Source organism: Lutjanus erythropterus, chromosome 11, assembly GCF_056507025.1.
Source record: "Lutjanus erythropterus isolate fLutEry1 chromosome 11, fLutEry1.hap2, whole genome shotgun sequence".
Taxonomy (NCBI): Eukaryota; Metazoa; Chordata; class Actinopteri; order Lutjaniformes; family Lutjanidae; genus Lutjanus; species Lutjanus erythropterus.
Window position 1 is genome coordinate 33,816,526 of NC_139327.1, and position 19,673 is coordinate 33,836,198.

Here is a 19,673-nt window from a genome sequence, read left to right on the forward strand (position 1 = left end):
CAAAGGGCAGGATGGAGGTTGTTAAAGGGCCAGATTCAACCCACAGGGGGCCAAAATCAAATATCACTTTATTTTTGATCGGATACCTCCATATCAATATTTCGACAATACTGAAGGGTAAACATGTCAACCCTCCTGCTTTTCCCAGGATTCCCCCATATTTTCCTATCAACCATGCAGGAGAAACTACAGTGGCCACAAGATGCCAAAGCCCTTATCTAGAGATTATGTTTGACTCGTCTGTTATGAGCTACTGGATATGTACATGTATGTAGATATGGCAGTGCAACATGAAAGACGTACAGTAAATGTCTCATTCTAATGTAACAAAAACACAACAGTGCTTATTTTGAAAGGATTATACTCCAATGAAAACATGCTTATGAACAGTGTTGGTAATATATTACAGAGTCATATTACTGTAATATTATTACCCAGTAATATGTAGTGCAAGGGAGTACAATTTCCAAAAGAGTAATAATAGTACAATTACTAATCCAAGTAACTCTGAGTTACTTTTTGTCCTCCATGGGCTTTTCTGATCATGTGAACATGTGGCAGGTCAGGGCAGATCACATGAACTGCCAGTCAAAAAAACTGAAAGGAAAGGATGGAGGATGAGGGAAATGAAGAGAGGCATACTTTCACAGTTAGTAGAGTTTGTCTGGGTACTTAGTGACCACCACAGCCAACATCTGGACAGTGAACAAGGCCACCAAAAAGATACACAAGTAATTTAGCAAGTAGTGCAGCCCTTTACACTTACTAAGAAACTTGCTCAACACTTTTTATGAATATTATATTCCATTCCATTCCATATTTTGCCAATAGGTTGCCCTAAATCTTATGCAATTGTTCTTTAAACCTACTATTTGATATGTCCTGGGAGAGGATAAAGTGTCCGACACTGGGAGGAACCAGCATGGATATTAGACTGAGACTTAAGCCATCTGATTAGCCGATCACAGTCAGCTTTGTCCATTTCTGCCCAGCATACAGAGCAAATGTACTTATAATAGTTAAGGTGAAATCAATAAATCTCAAAGATCCCAAAAGCGAAGAAAATGTTCGCTTTCCTAAATCAACAACCATTCTTGCACTCGCACCATTATTATATGCATCGAGTGGTTTTATAGCACACAGGCTTTCTTTAGTTTACACACTGGACTTCTCTATTAAATACGTGGACAAATCGAAATCTCGCACCCACTCATTAGCATGGAAATTGGACTGGCAGCACTGGTCTCCTGCAGAGGAACTCTCATCCCCCCTAAAGAAGGAATCGACTGGCTTGAGAAAGTTACGCTTCACAAGTGTAGCCCACATATCCTCAAATTTTAATCCAGCGAGTTTTAAAGTACACACTGTCCAGTCACAAAGTTTGAATGAGTGCAGTTTTCAGTTTCCCAAACTGGGACTAAAAAAAGAACAAACAATGACTCAGCTCCTAGTTTTATGGCTCTTAAGTCAGACGTGGTCAGGGCTCTGGATTTTAATAATATGCTGGATGCTTCACCCCCGGAAATGTGTGAGAAACAACACCTGGTTTCAGTTAAGACGGCTCTCCCTGTTACTGTGTGTTTATGGCGGGTTTAATTAGAGGTGCAACTGTTTGTCGGGCTCTCTGATCACTGTAAAACGCTGCTGATATACGTCTGGTGTAGTCAGGATGTTAGGCGTTCTGTATTCTTCCAACCACTTGTGCCATTACCAGGGATAATTGGTATTTTTTTTTTTTTAATCTGGTTCCAACTTCCTGTCTGAGCATTTACGGAAGTTTTTCAGCTCTTAAAAGTTCCCCTGGAATCTTTACTTGAATTTTTTTTCCAAGTTTGAAGGAAATGATCAGGCTTAATGTCACACTTCAGTGAGGCAGTTGTTGGCTTAGGTTCCTTAGACAGCTTTAAACTATTGCAAACAAACATTTGGAGTTTTTTGATCCTCTGACAAGAATGCATTCCTAATCTCGAGCACCATCTGTAATAAGTTACTGTTCCCTGTTTGCCTTTTCTGTTTTAGTGCGATTCAAGATCAGGGATAATGGCCACCTGCAGATCCGCGGCATCAAGAAGACAGATGAGGGCACGTACAACTGCGAGGCTCGTGTCCTGGCCAGGGGAGAGATCGACTTAAGGCCGATCAAGGTCGTCGTTAACGGTGAGCACTGCATCTCTATCACCTTCTGCTCCCTGCCAGCCCTGTTGCTCAAAAAGGAGTTTTTGCTCAGCAGCATCGTAGAACACAGTGATGATGACCCTGAAAAACCTGGAAATGTTCTTTTTCAAGCCTTTTAAACCTCTGAAAATGTGTCTTGAAATAGTACAAAGGCATGTATGATATCAAAGTTTAGTTTCTCATTAATCCACAAAGATCTGAATGAATATAAATGTTCATAACTATTAGAAAACCTGGTTCAACAACAGCTAATTTTGCTGTCGAGACCATTTTTCAAGAGTGAGTGGGGGTATCAGCTCATGATTGATTGACAGCTGCCTCAGGAGTCTCAACACAGAAGCTAAGTCCTGCTGTGTGTGGACGTGGGCAACAGCAAGACATGTTTTAGCAACCTAAACAAAGGACCAACTAAAGAAAGATCTATATTGGTTTAAGTGTACACTATATTTAGAACTGGCTGCATTTTACAATGGGGAACTGAAGCATCCGCCTGTGCTCTCTTTTTTTCTTTGTGTTAGTTTGTGTGTGTTAATGTTTGACTTTGGTGTGATTGGCAACTTCAGTTTGTCGTCCATAAAAGCTGTCTAAGAGACAAGCAAAGCGGGGAAAATGTTCTAAATACAGCGTGCACTTAAACCGATGTTGATTTGGGGCAGCAGGCTAAATCACTGTTTTTTGTTAAAGGAGTGACATAATGGCTTCAGCTCCCCGTTCTTGCGTCGATTCAGACTCAGAGAGCAGCTGCAGCAGCGAGAAGAGTTTTGTTGCACCCACATAGCAACTGAAATGGATTTTTAATGATTGGTTTGTGGATTTGATTGGATAATAAATCTCTGACCACAAACAAGCCCAATTCAAACCCAAAACAGGAGAGATGAATGATGATGATGAAAATATTTCAAATTTGGATTAAACCTGATTTCTAATATTTTTTTATCTGTTTAATATTATGTAAATGAGCCGCTAATTACATGGTTAGAAGACCACAGTGGATTTTGGTTCACAGAGGCTTTAAATATGGTTGTGCACCGTTTTTTCCTGTATGATGGCATTTCGTCTGTCCACCTGTACAATTCTTTTGTCCAGAGCAAGATAAAAAAAAAATTAACTGCCCAGATAGTTTTATATGGACATAAATGGTCCACAGACGATGATGCCCACTGTACCCCCTGACCTTTTCTTTAGCAAGTATCTGCCTGTGCATATTGAAATATCAAAATCTAATAAGCAGGATGATCTCTTTCCATTTTGGAAAAACTGGAGGGCTCTGTGAAACCCTTGTGATAAAAATGTCATTTATGCTGACGTACATTTTATCTCATAATTACATAATAAGGCAGATTACCCTGCTAATTGCTCCCCATATTTTGTGCAGGAAAGTGATGAAGGTTAGATTTACTGTCGGCAGTGTTCTTGTCTTTGTTCCTTATCAACTATGCAGTACAAATAAAATTTTCCAGCAAAGACTACCAGTATGAGATACTGGATGTGTGGAAGTTTTCATTAACTGGTAACAACCACTGCTGTCCTACTGGATATCAGTCATGAAAGATGATAATAATTATGTTCAAGGTAGCACCTGTCACAGACTCACAACCGTTGGCGGATGATGAATTGAGTTTCTGTGTGATCCGAACATTTCCAAGAACTCCAGAGAGTTCTAAAGTCCAAAAGATCCCTAAGATCCGCTATCTCACTTCTTGGTTTAAAATGGGGGGAATATTGCACAAGAACTGTTCACCAAACTGTTTCCCCCAGGTGTCTGTCAGGTTACAAATGACAGCTTGTACAAAGCTACTGACAACTTGTACAAAGCTGCTGGTTTCATAGCAGCTAGTGGCACCTTGTGAGCGTCACAGATATTGCGTTCTGTCATCAGTGCCAGAGCTTTACTTTTGTGGCAAACTTGGCATTTTAATGTAGAACTGAGATGGAAAAGCCACCATTAAAAAAAAGAAAAAAAGAAAAGCTGTTTGGTTGAGAAAAAAAGGAGGTTTCAGGAGAAATGGATCGACGCTACAACTGACCTCAGGGGACAGATAAAGTGCAATCTGTCAGCTGCAAAGAGGTGAATTTGGTTCTCAAGGAATTTGATGTCAAACGCCATTATGAAAGCAATCACAAATCCTATGACAAAGTTCGCGGGCTTTCTTTCGCGACCCTCAGTCATATGCTGCCTCTCTAAATTGGCACCCAGTCACCAAACTTTAAGAACCTCTAATCTAGATGGAGCCGATTCAGAGTTTTGTGTCAGACTTTCCCTACGTTTGCTGCATGCGCTATTAATTTTTGTCACCTCTTTTTCAGTCCTTCCCACCATCCGTGCCAGGCAGTCAGACGTCAACGCCACAGCAGACATCGGCAGCACTGCTTTGTTGGCCTGTGATGCAGATGGCTTCCCTGAACCCACCGTCACCTGGGCACAGTACGTCATCCGCTCCTGTCATTGGCCTATTCTGATGAGTAGGATAAGGGGTTAGATTTAAGCTGTCATAAAAATAAAACCCTTTGGTGTTTTGTTTTTTTTTCCCTAACCTTTTTCTCTTGACCTTAAAGGGAAACATCAGTAAGTTCAGAAAAGATGTGAATAAGAAAAAGCAACACAGTGAGTGAACCTGCATCGCCTCACCCAAACTTCAAAGACAGTGTAGACAAAAATACTGCAAGCATACATCAAGGCAGTACAGTATTTTAACAAGGCACTGCTTTTCTCAGAGGTAATCTGCCAAAGAGGTGAAAACAGCCTGATAAGATAACGTTGTATAGAGATCATGTAGAGCAATGTAAGACAAAATATTAAATGCACAGAAAGAAAAACAGTTCTGTGTCTGTTCCCTTAGTATCTGGAGAAGTCTAGGGACTATAATAGTGGCTTAAAACTGATAATTCCAGGTCATTTCAGTTAGTTATGGACTTTATGACCTCTGGTTTATCTTGTTTATTCAGGAAAGGGTTTTTTATCAATGACACTTACACGGTATAAAGGTGAGACTGTGCCCTTCAGTTACAGGATGCACTCTATCGTCAGTATCACATGTGCATCAGGGGGCTGTGCGGTAATCTGGTGGACATTTTTTCTGGGACGTTTTTGGGCTATCTCTGTCTCCAGCTGCTGGACACAGTGACAGCAGCAATTTGCAGACAGACCAAAGATATAACACTGTGTGAAGTGACCAGAAACTGATGTGCAAAGATGCACTGCCAGGGTTTGGTTTCATTATTTTAATTTTTTGTTTCTATTTAAAGGATATGTGAGAACTGCAATCCAAATCGTGAGTTTAACTCATAGACTGTATATTAAATAGGTTAAATATCCTATTTAATGCACAATTTATGCTTAAAGCTAGTTGTTTCCCCCCAGCCCCTCCTCCCAAGACTTGGGGAAGTTCTGCAGGCTGCAGGAGCTCTGCAGGAGCTCTGCAGGACACGCAAAACATTGGAACTTGACAATAACAAGTGACACAAAGTCCTCCGTAAGTTAATCAGCTGTTTATAACTGTCCATTGTCTGTCAATGTAAAGTTAAGCACATTATTTTGAAAAGAAGCCCACTACTCTAGAGTTGGAGTTCAGTGACTCCATTGACACCACTGACTTACTGCTCAGTTTAACTGTTATAAACATCTATGGCTTCTAGAAAATTATTAAGGATTTCTTCTGACTCCCACACATACATTTACTCAGTATGCAGATTTGGCATTGATTTGAACTCTAACTAATTCCAAAGGGATTTTAAATTTTAAAGGGGAACACCACGACTGTAGCGTTGATGACAGAGAAACAAGTATTTCAACTTCACATTTCCTTGTTCTCTGATGACATATGATGGTTGTTTTATGACTTAGTACAGTAAATGTATTACAGATTTCACCTGTAACACTTGGCGAATTCATAAAAACACATGCTTCGTTCCAGCACATAAATATAGCCTACTTTGATTAATTAATTTATTCATTTATGTAATTTTGTTTTATATTATTAAACCTTACTCCACAGGTTTAGACCAGAAATTAGTATAATGTGCTCCAACAGTGATCTCGTTATATTACAAGGAGAAGAGGGATGGATGATAGATGACCTTATTGTGTTCCATACACTAATTCCTCCCTTGTCCAAATATAACAGAGATGATGCTGCTTTTTCCATGCTTATAAGGTTAAAACAAGGGGGGTTCTGACTTTCATTCTGTGTTTTGTTGTTAGTATAAAAATGTCTTTATATTTTGTCCAACTGCGCAATGATTGCCAGTTGGCTGGATGCCCAGCAAGCATGTAGGTGGACACGGAGTTATTGTTACATCCATGTTTAAGATCTCTAGACAGTCTATCACTAACTACATCCTAGAATGCCCTGACAGCATGATCGAGCCATGGGCCTTTTTCCACCCAATTAGCTCAGGTTCTTGAACCAGTGAAAGTGCTATCTAGGCCACATTTCCAACAGTTTTGAGTGCATCAATTGTAATAAAGGATGTCATCAACAGGAGGTGCTGCACAACGCACAACAACAATTTTTTGGGGGGTTCCAGCTGGGAACCAACTTTACAGGTTCCAAACCAGTGTATTTCTAGAAATGCTCAGAGCATTCCAGAGCTAGGTGCTCGAAGCTGAACAGGGCCGGTTCCATGTTTGTGGAAAAGGCCTGGCAGAGAGTGCACTTAGGTACCCATCTCCCCACAACCATGTCATTACAAGTCTGACAGGGTATTATCATTCTTTCACAGTCAGTGTCCATGTCCTATATCATCAGCTTGTGACCATTAGGACAGTCAATACCAATAAAAAAGTCTAGGTGTTATATGATGCAGACATTTGCATATTCATTGCAGCCATGTCAAAGTTCTTATTGACAATGGAAACCAGGTAATTAAAGGGAAAAGGAAAGTCTATCCAGCGAAGAGCTTGTTGTCAGTTCAGTCTGTTCAGTTCACTCAGACTGAATGCTCCAGTATGTTGGAGTTAACTTCTGCCTTTGTATTATTTGTATTTGTATTAAATGTGAGTCATCTGATTTTGTTAACTGGTAGAAAACTGCTGAAGGACTGAGCACAATCTCTGATTTCATCACATGTCTGTCCGCTGTAGCCATGCTAAAAATATCCAGCTTCAGACTCAGATTTTCAACTTGGTTATTTGAATTAAGAACATACAGTTTTTGTTTGCTTGTTTTACTGCATATCCATTAAATATACTGTGTATGCATATCAAGTTGTGCTCCAAACAAGTCCTCTGAAATGGTCCTTCAACACTAACTGGAGGGGCAAATTGCCTGTTTCAGGTTTAACACTAATCCACTGGAGCTGGTAGGTTTTGAACCCCTCTATAAATTGAGCCTTCAGATCAAATCTTAGATAAAAAGAAATAAACTCTCTCCCCTGCTGGAGATGCTCCACGCTTCTCGCAGCCTTTCTAGCCGAACTCTTTGTTCAATACGTTTGTGCCCTGAAAGGGCTGCATGCCTAACATACATTTCAGTGAGTTGCTGTTGTAAAGTGTTTGCAAATAGAGCATAAATCTGAATTTTCATGGCCTTGCCTACAAATAGTTGTGTGGGAGAGATGATTAGATTTACATGTTTTTACATTTGCATGACTGTAACAAGTGCAAACAGGCTTTGATGGGTGTTATTAGGCAGGTTTCCACTCTGCACGTTATTTAAATTATATACTGTTTTGATGTGAGTGTATAGCAGACATTCACACGCCCACGTGCAAACCTGTTGTGAATCTGCAACAGGTTGGACCAGCTGCTTGTAAGATTAAACTTCGCCTAGCAATATACATTGAAAGATTCAGCTTTGTTAGAGTTAGTTATAGAAGAATAAAACATAGCAATTATGAGACAATATACAGTACATTAAACAGAAAAATTGGCTTTATTTTTGTGTTTTTTGCTTTTCACCAACTCAGAAAGAATTGGATGTGAAACTCATGATGTGGCAGAAGTGTCCGTGTTTACAGTGATGACCACATTCTGATTGGATGCTGGATTTACACATTACATCACTGGTTTACTGGTTCGATCTGAGTCCTTAGAAATCACTAAACACATCTATTTAGGTTTAATTCAATATTGAAACTCACATATTCAAAAATCGGGATGTGTAATCAGCTTTTGTTGCCAGAGAAGAAAACTCATTTTCAGTTGTGGTCTGATTTATCTTCACAACCTGAAGATGAGATGAGCAGTGTAAGATATGAAATGTAGTTTTAGTATGTATCTGACACAGTGGAATAATAGTTAACACTGTCTTTATTCAGCACATTTAATCTTTCCAACATCATCTCCAAACTAGACAAGAAATTCTCAAATCGCATCGCCCTTGAAAACAACCCATATTGGCATTTTCAGTTTTGGCAAAATGTTCTCAGTCACATTCATTGCCATTGTCAGTTCATTCACCAGATGCCCCAGACTTTTTCTTTTTTTTTCTGCCACTCCCATCTGCCCTGCAATCAAGTCATTCCCCTCACCTGTGTTTCCATGCCCATCTTTCCACCTGCACCTCATCCCCTCGTCAGCTGCTCTCTACACATACCAGCCCAGATCCTTTGTTCATCGTCAGTTCGTCCTGGTTGTTTTGCTGCTTGCCTGCTTTTCCCTTGTGCTCTGTTTTTTTTTTTTTTTTATCCCTGTTACCTGTTTGCTTTGCCGCCTGTGTCACTGTGTTTTGTTTCTTGTACCGGTTTACTGTCTGCTCAACTGGTTATAAATCACAGACCATCATCCTGCTGTCTTAGTCACACGTATTTCGGTCCTATCCTGTCATTCCTGAACTGAAAGATATGTAGCTCAAAAACAAATCAGTGTTGACTTTTGGTATCACAAGGTCCTGGGTTTGTTTAGCCCATCCATCCACCCCCATTCCCTCCATATGCAGACTTTCTTGCTTGTTATCCTGCATCACCAGCACATCAATTGCCAGAGGGACACCTCCAGGGGTATCTGCAACATCACAGTTTGAAGCATAAGGACACTGGCCAAGCTGTTGTATTTCATGCACTGGGAGTGAGAATGGGCTGGTTTTGGCACCCCTATCAGCAGCATGGCATTTCTTTGTCAGTGGTAGTCACAGTAGCAGGAAGGACAGTCTATTTTTCATAAGCTACTTTCCCTGATGAGTACTTATGTTACAATGTTGTGCTTCTTTCTCTAACAAATGATCTTTGGCACGGTACAGACCATAAACAATATCCCAAATAGCGGATGGAGCGTTCATTATTTCACACATAGGTTTCTGAAGAGCCACTTTGATGCCCACAGTGATGTGGCTCTGGCCGCGCCTGATTTGGCTTGTTCCTGGCTAATTCAAAACTGGGCAAAGAGCTAGTCTCGCATACCCAGACCTCTCTCCACAGCACTGAGCGCTGGAGAAGGGTCTGGATCCACGTATGCACATTCAGCCATAGGGTAAAAAAAAAAACATGCCCAGGATGCAGCGATGGTTCTGCTCCAAAATCGTCTCGCGGAGGAACTTGCTTTGGTGAAACGTTTGCACGTTGGTTGGTGAGCTCTGGCATTAAACCGACTAGATCACTGGTAACAGCTGTTAGCTTGTTTATGTTCATACCATCAGCATCCCAGGCATTAATTTGCCGTTTTCAGCATGTAGGTTGCAGGTTTTTTGTCGTTTCCTGGGGATTTTGAAAACATAAACACAGACAAATGACAGGACTTATATCCACAGTGTCAGGCTAGCAAAGAGGTGGAGCATGAGAGGAGCTTTACAGACTCCGCTATCAGCTATCGGTCCAACCCCAAAATCTCAAGAGTTGAAGTGACTACTACCATCTAGAAAATTTGTAATGACTTCACACGCATACCAAGTACCAGATTTACCATTAGATGATATATTTCAAGTGACTTTATTCAGTTGAAATTGGTGTTGCTCTATCATAACTCAGTTTTGACAAGTAGAAACATTCATTTCTCTCCATACAGCTGTTTGCTCAATGTACTTTCATATTCATGGTGCATCATTTTCTGCTGTCACTCAGCAGCACCACCGCTGTGCAGGGGATTTTTTTTTGAGTCAGGCTGTTTGGCAGAACTCTGAGTGAATAAGACTATTGAACACTCTGATGCTCCTCACAGCTGTCTTGCGTGCAGCAAAGCTGGTCTGTGATGTGGGTGCTGAGGCCGGGGGAGATGCCGTTCCCGGCCAGAGGAGAGGTGAGACAGACAGCGAGGTTGTAGGGAGGACAGATGGGTGAGGCAGTGGGAAAAAAAAAAAACAGAAGGGTAAAGCTCTGTTTGTTGTTTGCCATTCACTGTCAGCCTGCAAAATGCTCCGGGAAGGCTGCTACTCTATGAATTCAGATACTTAATTCTCCAAGAGCAGGTTTTTAACCCCCGGTGAGGAGTTTTGCTTTTCAAGAGTGAAAGAGGGTTGGCTCAAAACGGAACAAATCCTGCATCATCATCCAAGTGATGCATGGCCTTCTTAAAAACACAGATGTAAGGGCTACAGGAGAGCTGAGGCAAACAAAAGCTGTGGAAATCTTGGAGATGTTCTAAGAGGCATACAGCCCAGGACTGCTTTTTTAGGTCTCCCAGCCTTTGTTGTATACCAGCTGCTCTCTCCCTGAAATAAAGCCCCAAACAGATCATTGTCAGCGAGTTAAAAAAGTTATTTGTAGGCCTTTCAAGTTATGTAAGCAAACACTTGTGATGTGAACCCCGACATGTCTTTTTCCTCTTTTTCCCTCTGCTACAGTAACAACGTTGTCCTTGAAACGGGTGATAAGTACAGCCTGAACGAGGATGGTTCAGAATTGGTAATAAAAGATGTCAAGAAAGTGGATGAAGGAGATTACACTTGCATCGCCAAGAACAAGGCAGGAGAGAAAGCCGAGGAAGTCAGCCTGAACGTGTTCGGTAAGAGAATAACTCCATTCGCTTACGATAGCATAAAGAACACTGTAGCTCTATTTTCTCTCTCTGGCCTTTTCTTTTGTACTTATTGACATTTGCTGTCCACAGCTTTTCGAGTGGCTGGGTGCAGAGTTACACAGCGTGAAGCATATAGTTTAAAGAAGAGCGTGTCCTATTGAAAACTAATTAGGCCACCCCTCAGGACATTGAAAGATATCACGCTAGAGTTTCTCTTCATGAGGAAATTTGCACCGGCCTTATGTAATCATGTGCTTGCAGCTCTATTATGGGTCAATGGGGTATGAAACCAAAAACTCTAATGAAGCCTGTCTGTATACTTTACTACAACAGTGTTAACAATATGTAACAGCTACTTAAAGCAGCTCTAATAAATATATTCAACAATGGATAGAATTACGACCCACAAACTCCACTATCATTGACCTCATTTTCAGATGCAGCAGGCAGATATTTTCAGCGAAAAATATAGATTCACACTACAGCGAAGGAAGTTTAACAATCATCTGTTTAAAGGGATAGTTCCGATTATTTGAAGTGGGGTTGTATGCACAGCCAAATATTGCTATCTCCAAACCAACCAAACTCAAGAGGCAAAATCGGTAATTTTACCTTGCAGAACTCGGGAGTTGCTGGTCTACCACTGCTTTGGTTGGTGAGTTAGTTTGTGTTACAGTGTGGAATAATACAAACATATTGAGTCAGCAGAGGACCAGCAACTCCCAGATCCTGTGAGGTAAAATAACAGATTTCACCTCTGGGGTTTGGTTGGTTTGGGGAGAATGATATTTGGCTCCTGTTTCCCCTCAGAAAAGGCTGTCTGACAGCAAAGTAATAGGGTGAACATATTTGAAATGAAGTGTACACTTTAACGTGTTAACAAGCATCTACTGTGGGTAGTACTACTGATCAGTCCCCCTACATCAAATAATCCAAACTATCCCTTTAGGTAAGTTAAACATCTAGCAGGTGAAGAGCTATTTTTCCTCAACAACAAATCAAAACAGAGCTTAAAAGAGAATAAGTGACTGAGACTGATTACATTTGTCAGGTCGCCAAGTTGGTGATTGTTTGCTAACACAATCACCATGACAACTTTAATAAAGTGTTAAAGTGTCACTTTATATAATGAATATATTTCTGTGTAGAGGGTACAGCACTGCCAACACATACACAAATAACAACTAAGCATCTACTGTTAACATTTTTTGCAGTTTCCTGATCAGTGAAATGTTCAGAAAGCTACGTTTCATTTACAGTTTTTTGGGGTTTTTTGTCTCTTTTGTTTCCAGTGCAACCCACAATTACCTACCTGAATAACCAGACTGCCTCGGAGTTTGACGAACAAGTCACCCTGACCTGTGAGGCGTCGGGCGATCCCACACCCACCATTTCCTGGAGTTTTGAAAACAGGGTATTCACTGAAGGAGAACAGGTACTGAATTTAACTTTTTTTTTTTTTTTTACTTTTTTAACAATGCCACTGTCAAACAGTCCATTTATTCAAACACACAAAAGGATTTATGTAATCCAGATGAATCAGCATGCCCTCATGTTTTATGCCATACAGACACTTTACTAAGTCTGGGTCTTGGCACGTACCGAACGTCTTTGTCTACATCATTTTGACAGGAGAAGTTTCTCTATACAGACCAGAGATTTTGGGAATAAAAGTCAATTCATGCAGTACATTTATTTTTTTTAAAAAATCACATATTCCATTTTAATGTTTGACAGAACTCCATTTAATATTTCTAGACCTTTTCATGTCTAATGTCTGCACTATATTCATAGCAAAATACAAAACATTCATTCATCCACACTCAAATGTATGCAGCTTCCAGTGAAAGAAATCGATCATGGTTAATCTAATCCTGAAGGGTTCAAATGGTCAAGAGCTTGAATAAACCCCAACCTGCCGCAAGATAATGTGTGCCAACTGTCAATGATGATCCGCACTACTTTTGGCAAAAGAGCTCAGAAAAGCTCCTGTTAACAAATCGCATGCACGTGGAGTCCTTGAAGAATTGCTGTTACTGAACAAAACCTCTACGAAAATATAATTTATTTCAGACAACCGGGGCACGACTCCAATCCATCACAGAGCTAACACATCAATCAATATTCAGATTTGAAATTTGAGCAATTTAGTTACCGGATCACTGATTTGCCGTTTTGAAATTACTTCATTGTGTTTTATTTCCAGCCCTCCTGTCTAAGATCATTAAAGGGATAGTTCAAATTATTTGAGTCGTATTAGAGACTTACTGATCGTCACTGTATTAGCTGTAGTAGATTTTGGTCAGCTTTGCACCACTTTGGAGAAGCAGAGAGGGGCAGCAGCATGGAAACTAAGCATAAAAGGTCAGCCTGAAAACAATCAGTTTAAGTGTATGCTATATTTAGAATATTTTCACCCTTTTACTTTGCTGTCAGACAGCCTTTTTTGACAGAACAGCACAGTTATTTCAGCTAAATATCACTCTCTGAAATAACCAAACTACAAAGGCAGAATGAGTCATTTTACCCCGCAGAACATGGGAGTTCTTGCTCTATCACTGCCTCCATCTGTTAGTTTGTTTGTGTTATTTTGTAACTTCGGTGAGTCTGAACTATCTTTTTAAAACAGTTACACAATAACACAAACAAACTAACAGACTGAGGGAGCAGTAGACCAACAACTCCCATGTTCTGCAAGATAAAATCACTGATTTCACATATGGAGCTTGTTGGTTTGGAGAAAGCTATATTTGGCTTACATGATGCCAGTTTCCTGTCAGAAAAGGTTGTCTGATGACAAGGTAAAGCTGTGAAAGTATTCTAAATATAGCATACACTTAAAGTCTTTTTAATGTGGCTAAAATATTTTTTGTTGCTAACCCTGTGCACATCACTTCATTTGCTTTTCCTAACAGGGGGCATGCCGACTAGCATCTACTATAGGTAGTGCACTGAATATCAATAAGTACCTCATATAATGCCACTCGAAATAATCTGAACTACAGCCAGTCGGCTCAAACTGCTTGTTATGCTTCATGCACACAAAACATCTTATTGGAACCTGTATTGCCACCTGAATGTGCTCTTTGAACAGTGAAGTTTGGATTCAGCTGCGCCACCTCTAAACCAGTGGCAGCCTTCTCCAATTCTGCTGAAATTGCACTAATGATTTAGCACATTTCTATCGCGGATGCCGGGGGTGGGTGGGGGGGTGCGGAGATTGCCATAAAACCAATTTCCAGGCAGTGCCATGGCATGATAGTGCCTTAGCAGTGTTAAGAGTATGTAGCACTCTACTTCCCTCCCTATTAATCATTAGCATTTAAAAGAGAATATTTTTTTGTGAAATGACTATGAAAAGTGCTCATTGGAAATTCACAGAAAAATTAAGTGAAAATGATGTCAGTGGAATTAGCTTAATTATTGCTGTGTTAAAAGCCAGAAGCCCTGAGTCTCCCTCTTTATCTCTGAATCAGACTGTTTTGAGCTCAGTTATGCTACTCTGGCAAACTGCTGTGATTATCCACTTTGGAAATGAGTGGGCATTTTTTTTTTCTCAGGGCGAACATGATATAAGAGAAAAGAGGCCTTTGCACGTAAAAGCGCATAAGGGTTATGCATCTTTGTCATGCTTTGGCGTGCAGCCTCATTTTTCTCCTCATGTCCTTTCGGAGCGCTGGAGATAACACTGGATTAAAGCTTTGGCTATGGAACATGGTAAAAGGCTTCTTAAGACGTGTGAGCTGTGAATACCATTCTTGTGCATTTTCTCCATTACAGTGGTCACAGCGTGTTGGCAGTCGCCAGCCTGAGGAGAGAATCTCATCCCGAGTCTATTGTTGTGCTCTTATCAGCTCATTAAAATGGTATAATTTTGAAAAATCCATCTTAACGGCCTATTCTGACAACATGCATCATGTGAGCAATAGACGGATTAGTCACTTCAGAGGGGTAATTTTCTGCTGTGAATGCAGTAAACAGTATTAAGATAATTACCTTGCTCCTGCATGCAGGTTTGTGGATTCAGAAAGAACACCTCATACGTGGGTTAGTGCCTCAGCTTGCCTTAGATGCTGCAGAAAATGATAATACATCTTCATAATGCTTCTGATGATAATAGAGGGTACAGTGTGTTGGTTGGGTTGTGGACTAAAATTTGCTATCAGGCAGTAAGGAAACAATATGTTTTGGCAAAAAAAAAATAAAATAAAATAAAATAACTATAGGCGGTGTGGAATGGGGAGGCTGGGGATGGTTGCAACACTTTTTGCATTTCTCTCTGTTACTTAGAGATGATTTGGACCCGACCAACAAAATCTTTCTATATTAAACTTGCATCTGTCTGCTAATTACAAATACCATTTCCCCGTTAACAATCTTTATTTGAAAAGAAGAAGTCAGATGTTGTAAATGTCATGGGAGTGCTGCAGCATATTAAAAATACATTAAATTTCACTAATTAACTTTTGCTTTTTGTCTTAGTAAGCATAATATTATGAAAATATGCATTTTTGTCTATGATATGCATTATAATACCAGTTGGTAAAAGTGTTTTATAATGTTTTTTTTTGTCAATAATAAATAATCATAATAAATAAACCAAATTAAAATAATTTGAAGACATTTTCAAGAAATATTTTTAAGGTAAACTGTGCCATCATGCTAAGGGATGAAAAAAAGAGTTATTGTTTAAAATTTGAATAATGTTAAAATAGTAATGGGAAATGCTCAGTTGCCTCACTAGTTTAAAATTTATGCTGTTCGAAAATGAAAAGGATTAAAAATGAACTCTTAAGGTTGTTTGTCTGAACGTTACCTTCAGGCGACACTGTACCGGTGCGGAGCAGCCTAAAGGAATGAGTGCGACAAAGAGTGTCAGCATATTTCAGCAAACTTAATATCAAACCAAACTCTCAAAATCCTCCTCTGAACCATCCAGTGAGTCACATTTCAGTGTTTGATCATTTGTTGCGTTTCATTTAAATGCTTGTTTTCAGTTTTTCGACTTGTTTTTTCCCAAGATACTGTACGTCACAATCATTTGTTGTGTTGCTGCCATATTAAGCTCACTGCTTATAATTTCAAATTAAATAAAATAGTTATAAATACATTTTACACCCTATTGTTTTCAGATTGTAAAATGACACAAAAAGAGGGTCTCAGGCCATTTGAGGGAGGCTGCAAAAAAAAGATTCAACAGGCCAGGGACTCATGTGACAAATTAAAACACTGATATTAGTGTCCTTAGAGACCTGCCTGTTTTTTTTTATAGTATTGCACCATAACTGAGGGTGTATTGTGAGTGTAAAGGGCCAAAAATAGGTGTGTTACCCAGAGGCAACACTGTACCATAGAGTTTTGAAACAACAGTTATTGACTTTTGTTTTTTTTATACACTTGATGTGTTGACAGATGTTATTTTACAGATGCTATTCAATCTCTCTTGTTTGTGTGAGACAAAATACTGTTGTTCTATTTTGATGTGGCCACTTAGCTTGGGGACGTTCGCAGCATGTTGCAACCGTCCCCCCTCTCTCATCAGCCGTGACAGAACCTCATGTGCTAGCTAGACATGTTGACCTTGACACATGCTTAACACGTCATGAAGAAATCAACAAAACAAGGGTTTAAATTAAGTAAGTTCTGATTAATTCATAAAAATGGTCAAACAACGCTGCAGCAGATGTTGACTGTGTCTTCTGTCAGCTTCTAACTGAGCATGTGCGTAGTATCATCATGTTTCTGATAGCAGGAATAACACATGTTCCAACCATCCAAGTCTGCGCTGCATTTTAAACATTCCCTGACATGTGCAATATAGTATTTTGTGATTTAAGTAGGTCATTGTACATGAGGTAACCAGTCCGTCATAACCTTTCATCATTCAGCGGTACATGAAATCTCTTTGAGGCCACTACCCGAGTGTTGCTGAGAGGTCTGAATGTGTGTTTGATGTACTGTTGTAAGAAACCAATATGAAATACAGAGCAAACAACTGTGAGGTTTGGGGTCTAGTTTTGGTTTTATTCTCAGTCACCCTCTTTCTCTTGTGTGTTCTCCGGTCTGCAACGAAACTGTCAATGTGAAAGTGGTCTGCAGGAACCCCTCGCACACAGTTGTTGTGTGGATGTTACAGATGATAAATGCATGTAACAATAGGTGCACTATTCTTGGAGACACACACAGTAAATGCAGTGGAAGCACCTGTCCTGTTAAGTCCCCAGGGGACTCGGTTGCACAATATTTGGGCCATGCTGTCCTACTTTTCCTCACAGCTCTGTCCAGATGTATTCAGTGAGTGCGATGAACAATGTCTTAAAGCTGCCGTGAAGAGCGTTTTTTAACAACAAATATATCACTGTGAAATCAACTATTGTTACACCTCAGACTCACTAACAGTACTATCTTGTACTGTCTTTCCTCGAGGTACTGTTAAAAGGTAAATGGATGAGTATGGCTGGTGTTACTCTGTCTTTTACTTTGTGTCAACAAATCCCAGAAAAGGGCTCAAACAAACAATGTCGTAGGTGTTAAAACAGCTGGATACCATTTTCTTTTTAGCAAACATTACCCAAACAAGAGTAAATACCACATTTCTTGTGGAATATTTTCACTAGTGAGTATTTAAAAAATAAGATAATGTACAGTATGTTAAAAGTGTTCATTGTGATGAAGGAACATCATTGTTGGTTTTTGTCAACTTCTGACAATGCAAAGTGTATCAGTTGCAGCCTCAAAAGTTTGAAATCATAGTCAGTAATTACCATTTTCTTATTTTTAACATACTGTATGTTTTTGTAGTTTTTTTAGAGATAATTCTGTTGCTGTCTCTGGATAGATCACCAGCCAGATTTAAATCCTGCATTGCATTAATATTTCTTGTGCTTTAGCCAAATGGATTTCTCCAAAAAATCCAAAATTGGAGTAGACCCTCGGCCAGTCAGTGTTTTAAATGTTTAAACGCTGCGGCAATTTGTTGTCTCTTACATTTCCAAAAATGACAGTGTCTATTATGTCAAGTAAGCCACCATGTTTAATAGTCATCCTGCAGTGTCTGGGAGCTTATGAAACATTTTCCCTACATGTACTGGTTTTCTGTCAGAAACAGTGCCACCTCTTTGTACATTATTTAAGTAATTCAGTTTCACTTTCACTCCTTTCAACCATCTGCTGTTACCAGAATCTCCTGAAAAGTTTAGCTCCCTTACATTTTAGATTCATTTTGGGAGGAACGGCACCCTTTTTTTGTGCCAATAACCAATTGCGCAATTCTGCCAGATTCTGTGGAAATGTGAGTAGCAGTGGTTGTTTGTCATCAAAGCATCAGAAGAAACTCTATAAATTCAATCCAGAACCTTCCCAGTGACATGAAAGGTTTTCTATTTTTGTGTCTGCCTTCAATGCAGCCAAGCCAAGTGAGCATTTTTAGACTTTTAAATTTTTTATCCAAGGGAGTGATAGATCTAAATTTGGCATATTAACACCATAACAAGTCGAATAAGCTTTATTTACAAAGCACATTTCATGACTGTCAAAATGCAATGCAAGTGTTATTGTTGAAATAATAAAAATACTGATTCAGTAAAGTCACATACTTTAAATAACTACATTTTTGTGTAAAAAATAGTGATGTAAAAAATGTTTTTACATCTGCCCTGTCACTCAATCAAAAAGTTCCTTAAAGTAATATAGTCTACTATTTTTACTGGAAATAAAAGCACGAACCAGCTTTTCAGAGCCTGACTGTGACACAAAACATCTAACTTTTGAATTCAAACTCATGATTTATGGTCACGTCCATGTTTTTGGCATGCTGACATGGTTTTACAGGGGTGTTAACAAAGATTGAGTCTGGTGCCTGAACGTCTTGGGATCTGGAATCTCTGTTTTTGTCCACCCAAAATCTGATATCAGCAATGCACAGGATGAGATCATTGACTAGGCCAAGGTTATTGGCAGAAACGGATATGTATATCTGTGTGTCATCAACATATATGTGATATGAAATATTATTGCTGCATTAGAAACCTAGCAGCATTATAAACAAATCAAACAGCAGAGGACCTACAACTGACCCCTGAGGGACTCCAGGAATGCTAACCTCATCAGATGCAAAGTTACGGGCCCCAAAACTACTTTTCAAATCTTAAATTGTTTCAAATGTGTGTTGGAAACACCAGCAAGAGTAAGCTTTAATTAAAATGTATCTGACTGAAAAACTCCCACCCCCTCCTATAAATCTCCCATTCCCCCAAAACATTTTATCATGATGAATATTAACAGCGAACATGGCTACTAATGTACTCACAGCTGTCAAGCTAGCATGTTAGTAGCATGTGGGAAATTTTGGCAGAACTTTCTCTGCCACTGTGAATGAATGGGCTTATTACAGGCCTTCAATGGCAACAGATACTGGAACAAAAGAAAAAATCTGAAATACATCACCTACCCCATGCTTTAAATTAAAAATATCAAAGTTTAAGAAAAAGCCGAGACATTTCAACCTCAAGCTGAATTAGTCACTGAAGCACATTAATCACTGTGAAATCAGTCAAATGCATTGACATTATAAAAAAAAACCTGAATGTGCACAAAATCACTATTACTT

The 19,673-nt window shown here is 39.5% G+C and overlaps 1 protein-coding gene across 1 annotated transcript in view; it reads left to right on the top strand.

The window, feature by feature from the left end:
• ncam1a (neural cell adhesion molecule 1a) overlaps nt 1–19,673 on the top strand; it is a 397,669-nt gene that overhangs the window by 283,670 nt on the left and 94,326 nt on the right. Inside the window, exons 5-8 of the mRNA XM_084730006.1 lie at nt 2,020–2,157; nt 4,483–4,600; nt 10,890–11,050; nt 12,358–12,500. Coding sequence (XP_084586132.1) covers nt 2,020–2,157; nt 4,483–4,600; nt 10,890–11,050; nt 12,358–12,500 — 560 coding nt within the window. The remainder of the gene's footprint in view (nt 1–2,019; nt 2,158–4,482; nt 4,601–10,889; nt 11,051–12,357; nt 12,501–19,673) is intronic.